The 18,050-nt window shown below is 35.9% G+C and overlaps 1 protein-coding gene across 3 annotated transcripts in view; it reads left to right on the plus strand.

The window, feature by feature from the left end:
* Positions 1 to 256: 256 nt before the first annotated feature.
* The window catches only part of LOC128250543 (uncharacterized), a 65,866-nt gene continuing 48,072 nt past the window's right edge, over positions 257 to 18,050 (plus strand). For all 3 annotated transcript variants that reach the window (XR_016237992.1, XM_089339851.1, XM_089339850.1), the window contains exon 1: positions 257 to 1,218. Coding sequence is in view for 2 of the 3 variants with exons in the window: in XM_089339851.1 (XP_089195977.1) it covers positions 1,017 to 1,218 (202 nt within the window). In the remaining variant the exon portion in view is untranslated. The remainder of the gene's footprint in view (positions 1,219 to 18,050) is intronic.

Genomic DNA, 18,050 nt, shown 5'->3' on the forward strand with positions numbered 1-18,050 from the left:
ATACACACATACTCAGACACAAACACGTGCTCGCGCACACATTTTCTCTCTTTCCCTTCCTCCCTTCCATTCTCCCCACTCTCCCTATCTCTCTCTCACGTACACACATACACCCAACATACACACAGACTCTCTCACACACGAACACAAATTCAAACTTTCATTCACACGCGGACACACACACACACACACACACACACACACACACACACACACACACACACACAGTCTCTTTCATCCGAACCCCACCAAACAAGTGAGATTATTTCCGTCAGTCGAGGGACGGAAATGCGTTTGTCTTGAGGTGCAGCCCGTTTATTCCCATCTCAAATGTTTGAATCAGTAGAGACTAAGCTGCATAATATACTTCACATGAATCAGTAATTCTGAGAAAAGAAAGGAGTCACAACGGTTAAAAGAGGCACGTACACTGGTTGATACAGCGTTTTCTTGGAAAACCACATCCGCCCCCATTCTGTCTTGATGAAAACCTTTCAACTCTTCACCTTATTCCGTGTCATGTGCTGCACTCACCGACTTTTACTTCTTAGAAACTCTCTTGTTGCAGCGAGTGACATATAAATAATATTTCAAACAAACTATTAGGGGTAGTTGTTATCTTAGAAATACTTGTTTTGGTCTACAAGACCCGCAAAAGATTTCAATTCCAGCCAAGACCTCCAGAAAAGCTGCCACACCTGTTCTAAAAAGCAAATGTGAGAATCGCTATGTGGACACTAGTCCTGCTAGAAATTGCAGACAAATCTTCAAATTTCACCAAAAACTGCCCTATCAAAACGAGCTTATAAGAGGCGGGGCCATAAGGGACCAACAAAAGAATGTTGAATGAGTCATCAAAGGAGCTTCATTGTGGTCACTCGACCTGATAGAAATAACAACGGAGTCTCCCTTGAATTCACACCCAGTTGTCTTGAAACAAAAGTATATATTTTCATTATTGCTTAGTGAGAGGAGATGTGAAGGCGCCAAAAAAACAACAAAAGTTGTCGTCTGTGATGGGACGCACCCCTCGCTTTAATTTTAGTTATGCTATTGAGTTAACCCCTAAAGGCCCGTCCGACGCCAGGTACCCACACAGTTTCGGTCCAGGAAATTTTACGTACAAGTGTTTGATGAATCCGAGACTAGAGGGTGCAGAGAGCTGGAATATTGATCTGGAAAACTGCGAAGATGTGAAGCGAACTTCTGAATCAAAAGGTAATGCTTGAAATATTTTAGTTAAACCTTAAGCAAATTAAATTTTCATTGTATCACCTGGATAGCCTTGTGTCACCTGGCTGGCTTTATATCATCTGATTAGACATGTTTTAATTGGCTGATAATTGATGAATGGACCTTGTTTAATTATGATATTAAAAAAATACATTTGACATGTCTATTTTACTCTCTTGATGAGATTCGAAAATTGGCTCCTCCAAATTAAACGAATGTTTGTAAAAAAAAATTAACCAGGAGTGGTTGTGTGGTAAGTAGCTGGCTTACCAACCACATGGTCCAGGTTCAGTCTTATTGCATGGAACCTTGGGCAAGTGTCTTCTGTTATAGCCTCAGACCGACCAAAGTCTTGTGAGTAGATTTGGTAGATGGAAACTGAAAAAAGCCTAAGCGTCGAAAGAAGCCCGTCATATATATATATATATATATATGTGTGTGTGTGTGTGTGTGTGTGTGTGTGTGTGTGTTTGTGTGTCTGTGTTTGTTCCCCCAACATCGGTTGACAACCGATGCTGGTGTGCTTAGGTTCCCGTAACTTAGCGGTTTGGCAAAAGCGAGCGATAGCATAAGTACTAGGCTTACAAAGAACAAGTTCTGGGGTCGATTCGCTCGACTAAAGACGGTGCTCCAGCATGGCCACAGTCAAATGACTGAAACAAATAAAAGAAAGAATATGATTTTTTTCCCTATTTTCATTGTACGATAATAATAGCTTAGACGATTATGTGGGATTTAAAGATTTAGTAACTTTAGATTTAAAGATTTCTAGCAGAGAAACGATCATGAAGCTTCTCGTCGTCATCATTGTTGATTACTTAACATTCAAACAAAGCAATCAACCTGTTAGAAAAATCAACCAAACTTCCATCAAATCGTATGACAGAAAACTAAAATTCAAGTAAAATTGTTTCAGGGGAAGTAACTCATAGGCTGAAGTTATTTCACTTACTTTATGCCGCCTACTGTTATTTTCGTATTTTTATAAAATTCTAGACATTGGAATTGGTGCATTCAGGAGCACTGTCTTCACGAATTTCGGTGCTCATATGGTTTATATTGTTTTTAAGATTTATACTTATCTGAACGATCTGTCTTTGTCAAATCGCTAAATTTCGGGATACAAACAAAGACTCCAAGTGACGTAAACGCTTTAAGACAGCGATAAACACGCCACGCACCAATGTGTGTATTTGTGTGTGAGTGAGTGAGTGAGTGAGTGCGTGTATGTGTGTGTGCGTGTGTGTGTATGTGTGTGTGTGTGTGTGTGTGTGTGTGTGTGTGTGTAAATATTTGAAATTCTAGAAAAAATACAATTACACAAAATTTCAAGTTGTAAAACAACGGTTGACCTCTTCTAAGGGAAATAACTCATCCTATCCGACGTTTGAGTTACTTCCACCTGGAAATTCATTTTTTGAAAGATTTTGACTTTTTTTTTCTGTTCTGCAATACAAACAACAGTACAATACAACAATACAACAGTGCAATACAACAACAATAATATTTTAGAATAGTTAGCATGCCGGACAAAATGGTTAGTGGCATTTAGTCCTTATATACGTCTGGAGTTCACGTTCTATTAATGTTGACACTGCCTTACGTACTTTCATGTTTAATATATATATATATATATATATATATATATATATATATATATATATATATATATATATATATATATATATACACTTGTTTATCATTTTGTGTACGTTTTGTTTGCAATGTCCTGTACCCAGATATGCATCTATATATACAGGTAGTAGATGTAAGTATGTACATACATGTACGTATATATGCATATACTCATTTATTATTATTATTAATATATATATATATATATATATATATATATATATATATATATATATATATATATATATATATATATATATATATACATATATATATATATATATATATATATATATATACATATATATATATACACATATATATATATACATATATATATATATATATATATATGTATATATATATGTATATATATATATATATATATATATGTATATATATATATATATATATATATATATATATACATATACATATATATATATACATATATATATATATATATATATATATATATGTATATATATATGTATATATATATATATATATATATATGTATATATATATATATATATGTATATATATATGTATATATATATATATATATATGTATATATATATATATATGTATATATATATGTATATATATATATATATATATATATATATATATATATATATATATATATATATGTATATATATATATATATATATATATATATATATATATATATATATATATATATATATATATATGTATATATATATATATATATATATATATATATGTATATATATATATATATATATATATATATATATATATATGTATATATATATATATATATATATATATATATATATGTATATATATATATATATATATATATATATATATATATATATATATATATATATATATATATATATATATATATATAAGGAAAATAAGACAAGGTAGAAAATGCTAAACTAATCCAACAAAATAGAAACAGACATATACTATAAGACCACGGAATCTAAGCAACATCTGCCGTTCAACTCATGTCACCCCAGACACACTAGAATGAATATCCCTTACAATCTGGCATAAAGGATTTGTATTATAGTATCTGATAAAGCACAAAGGACGCACAACTACATGAGCTAAAGGATACGCTCATTAGCAAGAACTACACACCATCACTAATTGATATAGGCTTCAACTTGCCTTAGAACTCAATATCTACGAACTCAAACACCCCAAACTAATGAAAGATTTACAACCAAAAACCCGACCATACGTATCAACGCACAACCCCCTAAACAATAAGGCCTTCGACACCAACCTCCAGAACATCCCTTTACTAAAAAGGGGCCATAGAATGGATCAAATCCTTCAAACGCACACCACCATAAATAGTAAAAGACAGCCCGAGTCAATGAAAAGTCTTCTAACACAGGCCCAAGTACACTCGTCAACAACATCGAAACCGATAGTAAAAACATGCGGGAGACCTAACTGTGGTATAAATGTCAATCTTATTGAGGGATCGGAATTCTCCTTCAAATAGAGTCATCGTTTTACAACGGAAAACAACTTCACGTGTGCTTCGGATAACCTAATATATGAATTAAGTTGCTCTGGGTGTCGAGAACAATATATTGGTCAAACTAAAAACAGTCTACGCCAGCGGATGACGGTGCATAGATCCCATATTAAAATACGAGAATGCAGAAAAATAGGATTAAGCGAGCACATCAATATTTGCGCCATTAACGAACGTGAAAAGGAATGCGAAATTCTTCCTGTCAAAGGTCGCCATGATATTTGACAAAACCTCATGTTGTACGACCTCCGCAGCCACCTGCGGAGGCCATATTGGACTGCCTGTGCAGTCCGAGTACCTACGGTCTCGGTCGCCCAGGCAGTCCAAAGGCGGATAAACTCCTCCTCCTCCTCCTCCTCATCCCCCACCTCCTCCTCCTCCTCATCATCATCCTCATCCTCCTCCTCCTCATCATCATCACGGGAAGGGGCTCCGTCAGTGGCACACTTCCCACTGACGGATCCTTTTCTGGTGGTGGCACACATCCCACCAGCGGTTCAGTCGGCGGCACAGGGACATCCGCCGACTGTCCTCTGCTCCTCTTTTTCCTCTTTCTTTTAGAAGTCACGTAAGCCGGCACGGGGTGGGGGCACAATCCCCCCACCTCCTGTGCCGCTTGCCCATTTTTTTGGTGAGCAGCCACTGTTGCTCACCTTTCTTTTTCTTTTCGTGGAGGCAACTTCCTCCACGACTTCCATCGTCTCCCCCTCCAATGGGTGGGGTGGGGCCACCTTTTCTTTTCCCTCCTACAGTGCCTTACCACGGCCCTGGGGGAAGTTCTTCCAGATATGGCCAGGCTCCAGCATAGGTGACACTGGGGGGGGGGGAGTCCCTCAAGTATCACCGAGTATCTGGCCCCGGCCATCTTTAAAAAGTTGGGAAATACAAGGTTGCCGACTGACTGGGTCCATAGGGTCAAAACTGCCTTTGACCCCTCTCAATCAGTCGCGGCCTTAATTTTAACGCTGAGGAGCTTGGATCCACTACCGCCCAGACCTTTGCGGATGGTCTGTTCGACCCATTCTGAACGAACACCGGGAGGTAGTCCACATACCCAAGCCCTCGTTATTTTCTTCCCACAATATGTGGGAAGGAACAATATTTCTTCCCCTTCCAGGGGCTGGCCTGCTGCAATACAATCTTCTTCAGGGGTGTCAAATAGCAACCACACCGTTGCGTATTTGTCACCACTGGACACCAAATATTTCTTAGCTGGCAAGCATTTTGCCAGCTCTTCTGTTATAATACCCCCGTCGAAGAGAGCGATGGCGTCACGTGACCTAGAATAGATTGGCACCACGACCGTCCTCTTCTCAAGGTCCTCAAGTCATTGCTTGGGTGGGATAATTTCCCACTCTACAACACTGTTTTGCCATGTTCTTTTACGAAAAAAGTTCAAAAACAGTTCACAAAGATATTCAACAAAAGAAGGAAGAAAAAAGAAATCAAAAGAGAGTCTCAACAAAAAAGGAAGAAAAAATAAAAACAATGGAACAGCCTGCTCGTGAAGTTAACGTGCAAGTAGCTGAGTACTTACTCCACAGGCACGTGTACTCTTAACGTACTTCTCGGGGGAGATTCGGCGTGACACAGAGTGTGACAAGGCTGGCCCTTCGAAATACAGGTACACCAGAAACAGGTAGAAAGAGTGAGAGAAAGTTTTGGTGAAAGTGCACAGCAGGGTTCGGCACCATCCTCTGCCGGAGCCTCGTGGAGCTTTAGGTGTTTTCGCTCAATAAACACTCACAACGCCCGGTCTGGTAATCGAAACCGCGATCCTACGACGCGAGTCCGCTGCCCTAACCACTGGGCCATTGCGCCTCCACACACACACACACACACACACACACACACACACACACACACACACATATGAATGTATATATTTGAATGTATATATTTGAATGTATAGTATACATATATATATATATATATCGTTACGGGTCCGACATAGATTCAACTGTGTATTTAGTAAAGATGAATGGCATAAAGCACACAGATCGAAGGCAGCTCAAAGCTATTATAATGACTTGAGTCCAAAACACAAGTCGTCACAAAACATCAGAGTTCAAGCTCAGAGCTGTAACAAATAGTTGAATATATCAATCAGTTCTTAAAGGCAGGTGGAGTTCTTTAGTGCATAGCGAATACACGAAAGTTAATTAAAAACAAAAGGGAGGTCACTCTTACTGTTTCCCTCTTTTGTTGTTGTTTACTGTTTATGCTGTTGGTAGTAGTAAATGAACCCTTAAAGGGTGACAGAGACAGTGAAATAGAGGATAAAGACAGAATGATGTCAAGTTCTGCTTGTTGTTTTCAGACAGAATGATAAACATTAGTCGTCTCTATTCCTGGTCACCTGGCCAAGTTCCCATTCACTAATTCCTTTTACGAACTCTCTTCTCTAACTGACTTTAACCAACGGTCTTTAATACAGACGGTCCGTCTGTATTAAAAACTATCGTAATACGGCAAGAAACAGTGACATACCGCTCTGAAAACAATGGGAACTTCTGTAGGTATCATCCTTATTTCCTGTCCACCATTGTTTGCTTAGGAGAGATTAAAAGGATGAAGCGGAGAATACATAAAATCGGCTTGGCATCAGCCGATTGTTCTTGTTTCTCCGTGAGAAAGTGCTGTGGCACGGTAAAAGGGAATCCCGTAAATTTAGGTTCAAATCTAAGCTTAATTGAAAATCCACTTTTTTCTTTTTAAGTAAGACATTTTCATAACAATGCATACATACATACATATATATATATATATATATATATATATATATATATATATATATATATATATATATATATATATAAGACCGACAAAATGCCGTGAAGTATTTTGTCCGGCGTGCAATCGATCCAGCTAGCTCGTCGCTTTAATAAATATAAGGTATTATACATTGATTTCTGGAGAAGGAAAATCTATTACTCGAGGTGTAAAAGGGAAACTGCTGATCTGCTGTATACAGAAGTGAGGTACGAGTAAGAAGGAAGAATTTAGCTGTTTGCTGGATAAATTAGAAAAAAATGGCTCACGGCAACGTATCACACTGCTGGATGTTGGAGAGCTTGAGGACGCTCGGAGTCAATAAGAAGATTAACAACATTTTTGGAAAAAGCAATGTGATCGTTGGACGTAGAACTAACATGCGCAAAGGAGTTGTTAGGAAACGTGAAAATTTGCTGCTGGCTAAGTCAGTGAGATTTGCTTTCTTCATTAATTTTTGTCTTTGAGTTAATTCTTCTGACAGGTATACAGAGAAAACCCAGGCCTGCCTGCTGAGTTTGCCTAAACCAAGGTGAAAATAAATCTTTAGGTGTTTTTCGCTCAATAAACACTCACAACGCCCGGTCTGGGAAACGAAACCGCGATCATATGACCGTGAGTCCGCTGCCCTAACCACTAAGCCATTGCGCCTCCACGCTTTGAAACAGTAAGAGTATGCAATGAAGATACTGGAAAGCAGTTTATGGTAAATAAGTGTGCAGTGCTAATTGGGAAGAGAGGCCGGAAGGTAAACTCTGATGGCATAATATTACCACAAGACAACATCGTCAGATCATTGTAGAATAATGATTTCAAATTTTGGTATAAGGCCAGCAATTCCATGGGAGAGGTAAGTCGTTTACATCGATCCCAGTATTCATCTGGTGCCTTTCATTCTTTCGGATGAAAGGCAAAGTCGACCTCGGTGCAATTTGAACTCAGACCATAAAGACGGATGAAATGCCCTGAGCATTTCCCGACGTGCTAACGATGCGGTCAGCTCGTCGCCTTAGATCACTGTAGAATAACCAAAGATACAAATACCTAGGAGTGCTGCAAGATGATAGGAGAATGAAAGGATAAACGAGAAAGAAAATCTCTAGAGAATACACGAGAAGAATTAGGAAGGTGCATGAAACAAAATTAAATGGAGGAAATATTATCAAATAAATGATCTGTGTTCGGATTGAGATACTTTGCTCTCTTTCTGAAATAGATAAATATTGAGCTACAGAGATTAGATAGAAGAGCTATCGGTGGCTAGAAATGTCCAAAAGGTTACAGAAAAAGTAGAAAATTCAAGAACAGAAGGATTAACTATTGAAAAAGTAGTTAGAAAGAGAAAGAATTACTTTGTCAGTTCATGCAATAAACCAAGAAAGTTGGAAATAAAGAACGCTGATTATGGCTGGCAGACGGAATCTTGAAACGAGAAAGAGAAGCGCTAGTTATAACGGATCAGGAGCAAACAAATCCTTTGGATGAATTATATAAGGGTAACGGTTGATAAAACTCAGTCAGGAAGCAAACGCAGAATGTGTGGGAACGGAGACGAAAGTATTAACTCTTAAAATGACTGCAAAAGACTTGCACACAAGGTATTTAAACGCAGACGTGACTGCATCACTAAAAGTGTACATTGACATGTTAGCCAAATGTATGGATTCAGAAGTAGCAGAAAAGTTGTATGAACACAAGCTATGTGATAGAGAATAAGAACTACAAGTTCTTATGGGATCTCTCTATGAAAACTGAGCATACAATTGAAGCAAGGACAGATATGATTGTAGATGTGAAAACAGTGTATGACCACAGAGTTTGCAATGCCATGTGATAATACAGTGAATACAAGAAATTGTAAAAGCAGAAACTTTAGGGCCTAGACAGGGAGATGGAGAGATGTTTCTAATAACAGGAACAACAACGACGGCAACAACGATGACGACGACGATGAAGATGATGATGATGATGATGATGATGATGATGACGATATTACTGTTGCTAACTATTCTTGGAAAAATTGAGTAACAACAACAACGACGACAACGACAGTAATAATAACAATAATAATAATAATGATAATAATAATGATAATAATAATAATAATAATAATAATAATAATAATAATAATAATAATAATAATAATAGTAATAATAAACAGCTATGAATTGTTTTATAGCCGTAGGGATCACTAGAAATCCATTAGATCATTAACCGATCATTAGAGTTAAATGTTAAGAAATGATTTCTGTATTAGCCAGAAGAAGAGCCTGGAGTGAAAGAGTTAAAAATAATAGCAAAAATATACAAAGGATAACATACGATGTATATAGACGAGAATAAGGCGAATAATGAGGAACGGTGTTAAATAAGGAATGCAAGTATATGCATAGATATATACATAAATGTATATATATATATATATATATATATATATATATATATATATATATATGTATGTGTGTGTGTGTGTGTGTATGTATGTATGTATATATATATATATATATATATATATATATATATATATATATATATATATATACATACATACACACACACACAAACATATATATATATATATATATATATATATATATGTATATATATATATATATATATATATATATCTAACAGGTGACTCTCAACAGAGTATTTATATTTGTGTTTGTGTGCGTGTGTATACACACACACACACACATGTATGTATATATATGGACATATGTATATGAACATGGATATATATATGTTTATGTATATTTAATATCTATCTATCTATCTATCTATCTATCTATCTATCTATCTATCTATCTATCTATCAGAGTAGCTAGCTAACCAGCTAGGTATACCTATATTTCATACGCACACATATATATGCATATATAAATGCATATAATACAAATTATGCATCTGTATGAGTACATGTATGTGTATATGTATACACACATATGCACGCACATCCACAAGCACACACATATATATGCACGAATGTATGCATCTATAGGAATGTACACACACACACACACACACACACACACACACACACATATACATATATATATAGTGTGTGTGTGCATGCGCGTGTGTGTTTGTGTGCGCACGCATGAATGTATGCGTGCGTGTGCGAATGTGTGCGTATATGCCTGATATTTTGCATGAAATAGTAAAAAAATCCTATTTCTGAATTAAAATTTCAGTTTTGGTTGAAGATAAAGAAAATAAAAAAAAAAACAAACAAACAAACAACTAAAGTTTAGCGTAATTGTTAAAGAGTGTTAAAGCGAAGGGGAGATAATTTGAACTCAATAAGAATTAATTTCACAAAATTGCTATGTGACATGTCATAGTAAAGAACGTAATATTTTTGAGCAGGATGCTAAAAGTTTGATACGTAATAATATAATATTTCATCCGCTACCCCGCTCCTTTCGCAATCCTCACAGACACCTTCGCCAATCAGAAACATTCATTTAGCTTATCGAAGACACAACAATCGGTTCGAGATGCTTCTGTTCCACAAAATGCCATTGATTGTGAAGAGAGAACAACGAATTCACCAGGAGAGAGAATAACATTTCACGTTGTCTTGGACAACGTGAAATGTCCAAGGCTACATTTATGTAAGGGTGGGGTGATGCTGGTGAAATTTATTGGTGGTGGTTGTGGTGTTGGTGGCGAGGTGGTGTTAGTGGCGAGGTGGTGTTGGTAACGAGGTGGTGCAGGTGGCGAGGCGGTGTTGATGGTGAGATGGTGCTGGTGGCGAGATGGTGTTGGTGGCGAGGTGGTGTTGGTGGAAAAGTGGTGTTTGGTGGCGAGGTGATGTTGGTAGTGAAGTAGTGTTGATGACGAAGTGGTTTTGGTGGCGAAGTGGTGTTGGTGTTGTGTGGCAACGGCGGCGGTGGTGATATTGTTGCTGTTCTTGTTTTCTGTGGAAGACAGATTGTTGAAACACGTGTAGTATTTTCCACAACCAACACACCCGGTAGCAGCAACAGCAGCAGCAGTAGCACCTCTGCCTCCGCCACCAGTGTCACCACTAGTATCAGCAGCACCGCCACCACCACTGCTACAACAATAGACACCCTCACGACCACTACCATCATCACCACAAATCACCGTCACAACTACAACCAACACCACAGCTAAGACCACAACCCACCACCACCGGCACAGCCGTCACCGCCAACAATAACTACAAGTTTATCAGCTAAAGTACAAAGAAGCGGCTAACTTTGGCCAACATCCTTCCGTAATGTTTCATTTGTCTGTTCCTCTGTCGGGAACAACGAGTGATTCTCCATGTGTATATTCGCCCTGCCGAATCTCATTCAAATCATCAAATTAGCCCACGAAAAGCGATGAAAAAAACGGAACAATAACAAAGATACAAGACAACAACAACAAAAGCAAAAAAAAAAGACATAACTGACAACAAAGATCTATCTCTCGGTCTATCTCTTTGTTTTTCTCTTTTTCATCCTCTATCTCTCTCTCTCTCTCTCTCTCACACAGGCGCGCACACACACACGCACGCACACACGCAATTACAATGTTATGTATTTACACAGATCTGTGTAGCTACAAAGATACTCGAAATCTTAAAACACACGGACATATACACACATATACGCGCACATATACGTACTAACACTTACATCATTTTAGAATTCCAAAGATCTCTGGATATACGTTTAACCATACTTTTTGAAGTCCTTGACAGACAATGAAGAAGAAGTTAAAGAAAAAGAAGAATCTAGAGAAAAGGAAACGAAAGTGTCAATCATATTCCGAGTGAGTGCAATATACTAGCACAAAAGGAGTATAAGCGCAGATATGACTGTGTAGGCAAACGAGTGCATTGGGATGTTAGCTAAGTGTGTGCTTTCGTAATAAGAGAAAAGTGGTTTGAACATGAGCCAGAGGCTGTGATAGAAAATGAGAATTGCAAGATCTTGTAGTGTTCTCCAAAAAGACTGACTACTGAAGCAAGAACGCCGAATATGATAGCAGAGCTGACATCAAAGAAATTGAAAAAATTGAGAAAATCGACATCAAAGAAATTGAAAAAAATTGAGAAATATCAGGATTTAGCCAGAAGACCGAGAGAACAATTATTTCTGTAGTAATTGGTGCACTTGGCACAGCACCCAAAATGCTATCTAAAGAGACTGAATGAGATTGGAATTGAAACTTGCATCGTTGACCTGCAGAAAAGTACCATCTTATAATTCTGTAAGTATTCTAAGGAAGATTTTTGAGATTTGAAGGGGCTTGTCACCAAATATCAAGGTAGAATATCTGCAAACTATATTAACATTTATTGGCGTAATAACAAGATATATTTAATAATAATAATAATAATAATAATAATAATAATAATAATAATAATAATAATAATAATAATAATAATATTAAGGTTCAATTTTTGTTTCTATTCCCCTGTCTTTCTGTTGCTGTTGTTGTTCTTGTTGTTTTTTCCGACTCATGGCTTGTGGTACTTTCGTTTGGCCATTTCTTTCTGCCCTCCTGTTCTGGTTCTGTGGGCAGTGAAACTGTAAGTGGCCGGTTGACACACAATCGTGGCACCTCGGCCTTCTGCCCTCCACGTTCACCCTTAGTTCTACTCCATTCGAGAGGGAAATCAGGTCTGGGAATTTCTCTAACTGATCTGGCTTCACATGGAGAAGAACTTCAAAGGTAGTCCCAACCCAATTCTCCCTCCTCGATCTTTCAACATCCAGGAGATCCTCCCTGCCGTCCGTACAGATACAAGCGAGAATCCACCATAAATCCAAGCCGGGTGGGACTCCAGTTACCGTAATTCGTACCGCCTTTTTTCCATGTACGTTGGGAAGAGGGCGATTTCATGGGTGCGACGCGTGGTCACCGAGTATCGCCTGCTCTTCGGTCTTAAAAAGGACCTCTACTCCACCATACTGCCTCGCTCTCGCAATATCGTGGATATCCTGCCATATGTCTTTCAAGGCTTTTGCAACCTGGTCGCGTTTAACATTTTCGAGTTTCTTTGTCTTTGTGTTCACGCAACTGTAAACGACTGTCCGTTTGACTGTTGCTTCGAGCACGTCGTTTGGAGGAATCAATTTTGCCCCACCTCCATTCATTTTCATATATTTTGCTGCCTTGTTTACTTTTTCTATTTTGTTCTCCAATGAGATGCTAACCAATTCCTTAGCTACCGTAATATTTGAAACAGTTCCTTTCCCACCGCTAACACTATTGTTGTTAGATTCTTCGCCGCAGTTGCTTTCAATATTGTTCTGCGTGTTACTACGACTTCTATGTAATGAAGAAGACTTTACTTCTTCCTTCCTCTCGCTTTCTTTCTACTTTTCCTCTTCTTTCTTCTTTTCTTGAATCTTCACCTCTTCTTCTTCTTCTTCCTTCTTTCCTTCCTGCTGTCTACTGTCAATCATGGTAGAGAGGACGTGGAAGTCCTCGTGCAAATTGCCGTACCGCCTTCCTTCCTCACTCCCGCTTTTCGTCGCCATCTTCAATGTTTAATTTTTACGAAGCAAATTTTCGAGGAAATTTGAAGACAAAAAGATCTGTATCACCCCCGAAATGGGGTTTTGGTTAGCAAACTTCAGTCCCCTAGAGAGGCAGCTGGATTGCAAAACGAATTAACCAACAAAATACAGTATAGAACTTTTTAAAACAAGTGAATTAAACATAAACTTACAGAGCTCCAAAAACACACCTCCAGCTAGGCAGCAGCAGCAACAACAATAATAATAATAATAATAATAATAATAATAATAATAATAATAATAATAATAATAATAATAATGAAGAGAAGAAGAAGAAGAAGAAGAAGAAGAAGAAGAAGAAGAAGAAGAAGAAGAAGTGAACGTCTGTTTGTAAGCAATCCGATAGGATAGGTGGGAAATGAGAATTTCTTGAGAGATTTTGAAATGTGGAGGTGTTGTTTAACGGTGAAAGAAGATAATTTAGTGGAATCGAACTGAAAAGAAAAGAGAATGAACAAAAAAAAAAAATGATAAAAAGATATATATAAATAAATAAAAAGGAAACCGGGAAAGAAAATAAGAACGAAACTCCTTCCCTTCTCCCTTTCCACTCAAATAACAAACATAAGCAAAAAAGAAAATAAGGACATTACGGGAAGCAATATGATGAGTGAACGTTTCAAATGTATATACATACACGCATACATTCATACATATATGTGTATGTATGTATGTATATATACATACACATATATAAATATATATATACATGCATACATAAACACACATACACACACATACATACACACACGCATATATATATGTGTATATATTTTTCATCTTAACTTTCTCCTTAATATATTAATTAACTAATTTAAGTGTATGTTTCCTTGGGCCATTTCAGAAGGAAGTTTAAAACCATTATATCAATATACACTCACGTATACCTACATATATGTAAGTATGAATGTATGTATAAGTGTGAATGTATGTATGTAAGTATGAATGTATGTATATATGTATGTATGTAAATATATATATATATATATATATGTATATATATATATTTATGTATATATATCTGTGTGTATATATATATATATGCATACGTGTATATATATATATATATATATATATATATATATATATATATATATATATATATATATCTGTATATATATATATATATATATATATATATATATATATATATATATATATATATATATATATATATGTATATATATATCTGTGTATATATATATATATATATATATATATATATATATATATATATGTATATATATATCTGTGTATATATATATATATATATATATATATATATATATATATATATATATATGTATATATATATATGTATATATATATCTGTATATATATATCTGTATGTATATATATATATATATATATATATATATATATATATATATAAATGTATATGTATATATATATATATATATATATATATATATATATATATATATATATATATAAATGTATATGTATATATATATATATATATATATATATATATATATATATATATATATATATATATATATATATGTATATATATGAGAATGTGTGTATGTGTACATACATGTAAACAGACACACACATACACACACATATAACATACACATATGACACTAGGTATATAACAAAATGCATCGTTCTTTATTTGGATATACCACCGTTATGTTACTATAAAGAGGATGCTTCGTACAAAATGTAAATATAACTATTAGACAAGCGTGCACACACATGCATGTATACACATGTACACACACACACACACACACACACACACACACACACACACACACACACACACACATATCTCTTTTACTCTTTTACTTGTTTCAGTCATTTGACTGCGGCTATGCTGGAGCACCGCCTTTAGTCGAGCAAATCAACCCAAGGACTTATTCTTTGTAAGCCTAGTACTTATTCTATCGGTCTCTTTTGCCGAACCGCTAAGTTACGGGGACGTAAACACACCAGCATCGGTTGTCAAGCGATGTTGGGGGGGGGGGACAAACACAGACACACAAACATACACACACGTACACATATACATATATACGACGGGCTTCTTTCAGTTTCCGTCTACCAAATCCACTCACAAGGCTTTGGTCGGCTCGAGGCTATAGTAGAAGACACTCGCCCAAGGTGCCACTCTGTGGGAGAGTAACATATAGAGAGTTCAGTATATACAGTCGTACAACGCAAATAATCAGACGAGAGAAATTATAAAAAGAAAAATATTTGAATTAGATTTATCTGTTTCTTGGACAGGAGTTTGGTCAGTGCGTCACAGTGCCTCGTCAAACAGACGACGAGGAATGGGTTGGAATTGGTCGGGGAACATATAAAGTGTGAATGGCCAACTACAAATAACGATGGAGTCACAATTATGAAGAAATATTAATAGATAGGCATAGATATATATGAATGCGCGCACACACACACACGCAAACACACACACACACACACTCACACACAGACGCATACCAAGATACCCACAAGTATACACTCACACAAACGCTCATATAAACTCATGCAAAAACACACAAACGCTCTCTCTCACACACACAAGCTCACAAACACATACAAACACGCACACACTGTTTCTGTCTGTAGTTCCTTGGCGTCTTTGAGGAATATGATGGTGAAATGGCGAAGATTATACCACGTTGAGACCATTTCTGGAGAAAACCTCTTTAGAGTGAGATTACAAAAGGAAGCAATAATGTGATTGGTTGACTTACTAGAAATAGCAGCAGCCAAATCTTCAAGAGAGAAGAAGAAGAAGAAGAAGAAGAAGAAGAAGAAGAAGAAGAAGAAGAAGAAGAAGAAGAAGAAGAAGAAGAAGAAGAAGATGAAGATTATCACTTGGCAGGGGACCAGACGATACTAACGCAAATGGAAGCCAGGAGTGCTCGGTAGGAGAAAGAACGGCGTCTTTATAGCAATAAAATAAATATTTATTCGTTTCTTCTATGTGAGGTGATTTCCTCAATTCTTACAAATTCCGTTTGTGCAAAGGAGAATTTGCACGAAAATTACATGATTGGCTAATGTGCACACAGTGTAATAGAGATCTGGTGTAATAGAGTGAAAGATGAGCGCCATCTTAGTTTCGTATCGCTCATTGTGTGTGGTTTGGAAAGGCGTTTGTTGTGTCTACGTAAGCGAAAAGAACGGAATAAGAAATAATAAAGCATTGAGAATAGTTAGAACTAATGAAGTGGTCACGCTGGTTTATTGCTTTACCAATATTATCGGAACAGACAATAACAGATAGGCAACAGAGAAGATATTATCGAGAATTATCAGGAATTATCTTCACAGACACGAATATAAAGAAAGAGAGAGAGAGAGAGAGAGAGAGAGAGAGATAAAGAGATGGGGGATGGGAGGTACAGTAAGATACAAAAAACATACATACATACACATATATATATGTATATGCATATGTGCGTATACATATATAAATATATGTATATGTATATACGCAGATATGTATATATATATATGTATATATATATATATATATATATATATATATATATATATATATATATATATATATGTATATATATATATATATATATATATGTATATATATATATATATATATATATATATATATATATATGTATATATATATATATATATATATATGTGTAAGTATGTATGTATATACACAGATAAATGTATATATATATATATATATATATATATATATATATATATATATATATATATATATATATATATACACAGATATGTACATGTATATGTCACATATATGTGTGTGTGTATATATATTTATTTATTTATGGGTTTCAGCCAAGTGGCTGCGGTCATAGATAGATAGATACGTATGTATCCACACTAAGACACACACACACACACAAACACAGATAGGCTGAAAGAACAGGCGAAAAGAGACCGGTCAAAGAGTGAGATACAGAGACAAGACAGAGAGAAAGTGAGAGAGGGGGACGGGTGGGGGAGAGAGAGACAGCTGCAAGTAATAAACAGAGACGCAAACAAAGATATGAAATGAAATAAGGAACTAAGAAGAGATCAGCTTTAGATTTCGTGAGGCTGCCATCTGACGTCTTCACATTTTGTTATTAGTAGGAACAATAACAATTGTATGTTATATTTGTGTGAGTGTTTCAGCCTTGCGTTGTATTAAAATAGAGAAATAATTTAGAGTAACTTGTAAATATTTGACATCTACTTCTAGCGTATGGGCGATGACACTCCAGCGCCCTTAATTATAATTATATGCTTAAAAATTAATTTTACCGATATGGTGGTTAATTTTACACCCTAGCC

Source organism: Octopus bimaculoides, chromosome 22 (genome assembly GCF_046866305.1).
Source record: "Octopus bimaculoides isolate indiv1 chromosome 22, ASM4686630v1, whole genome shotgun sequence".
Lineage (NCBI taxonomy): Eukaryota > Metazoa > Mollusca > Cephalopoda > Octopoda > Octopodidae > Octopus > Octopus bimaculoides.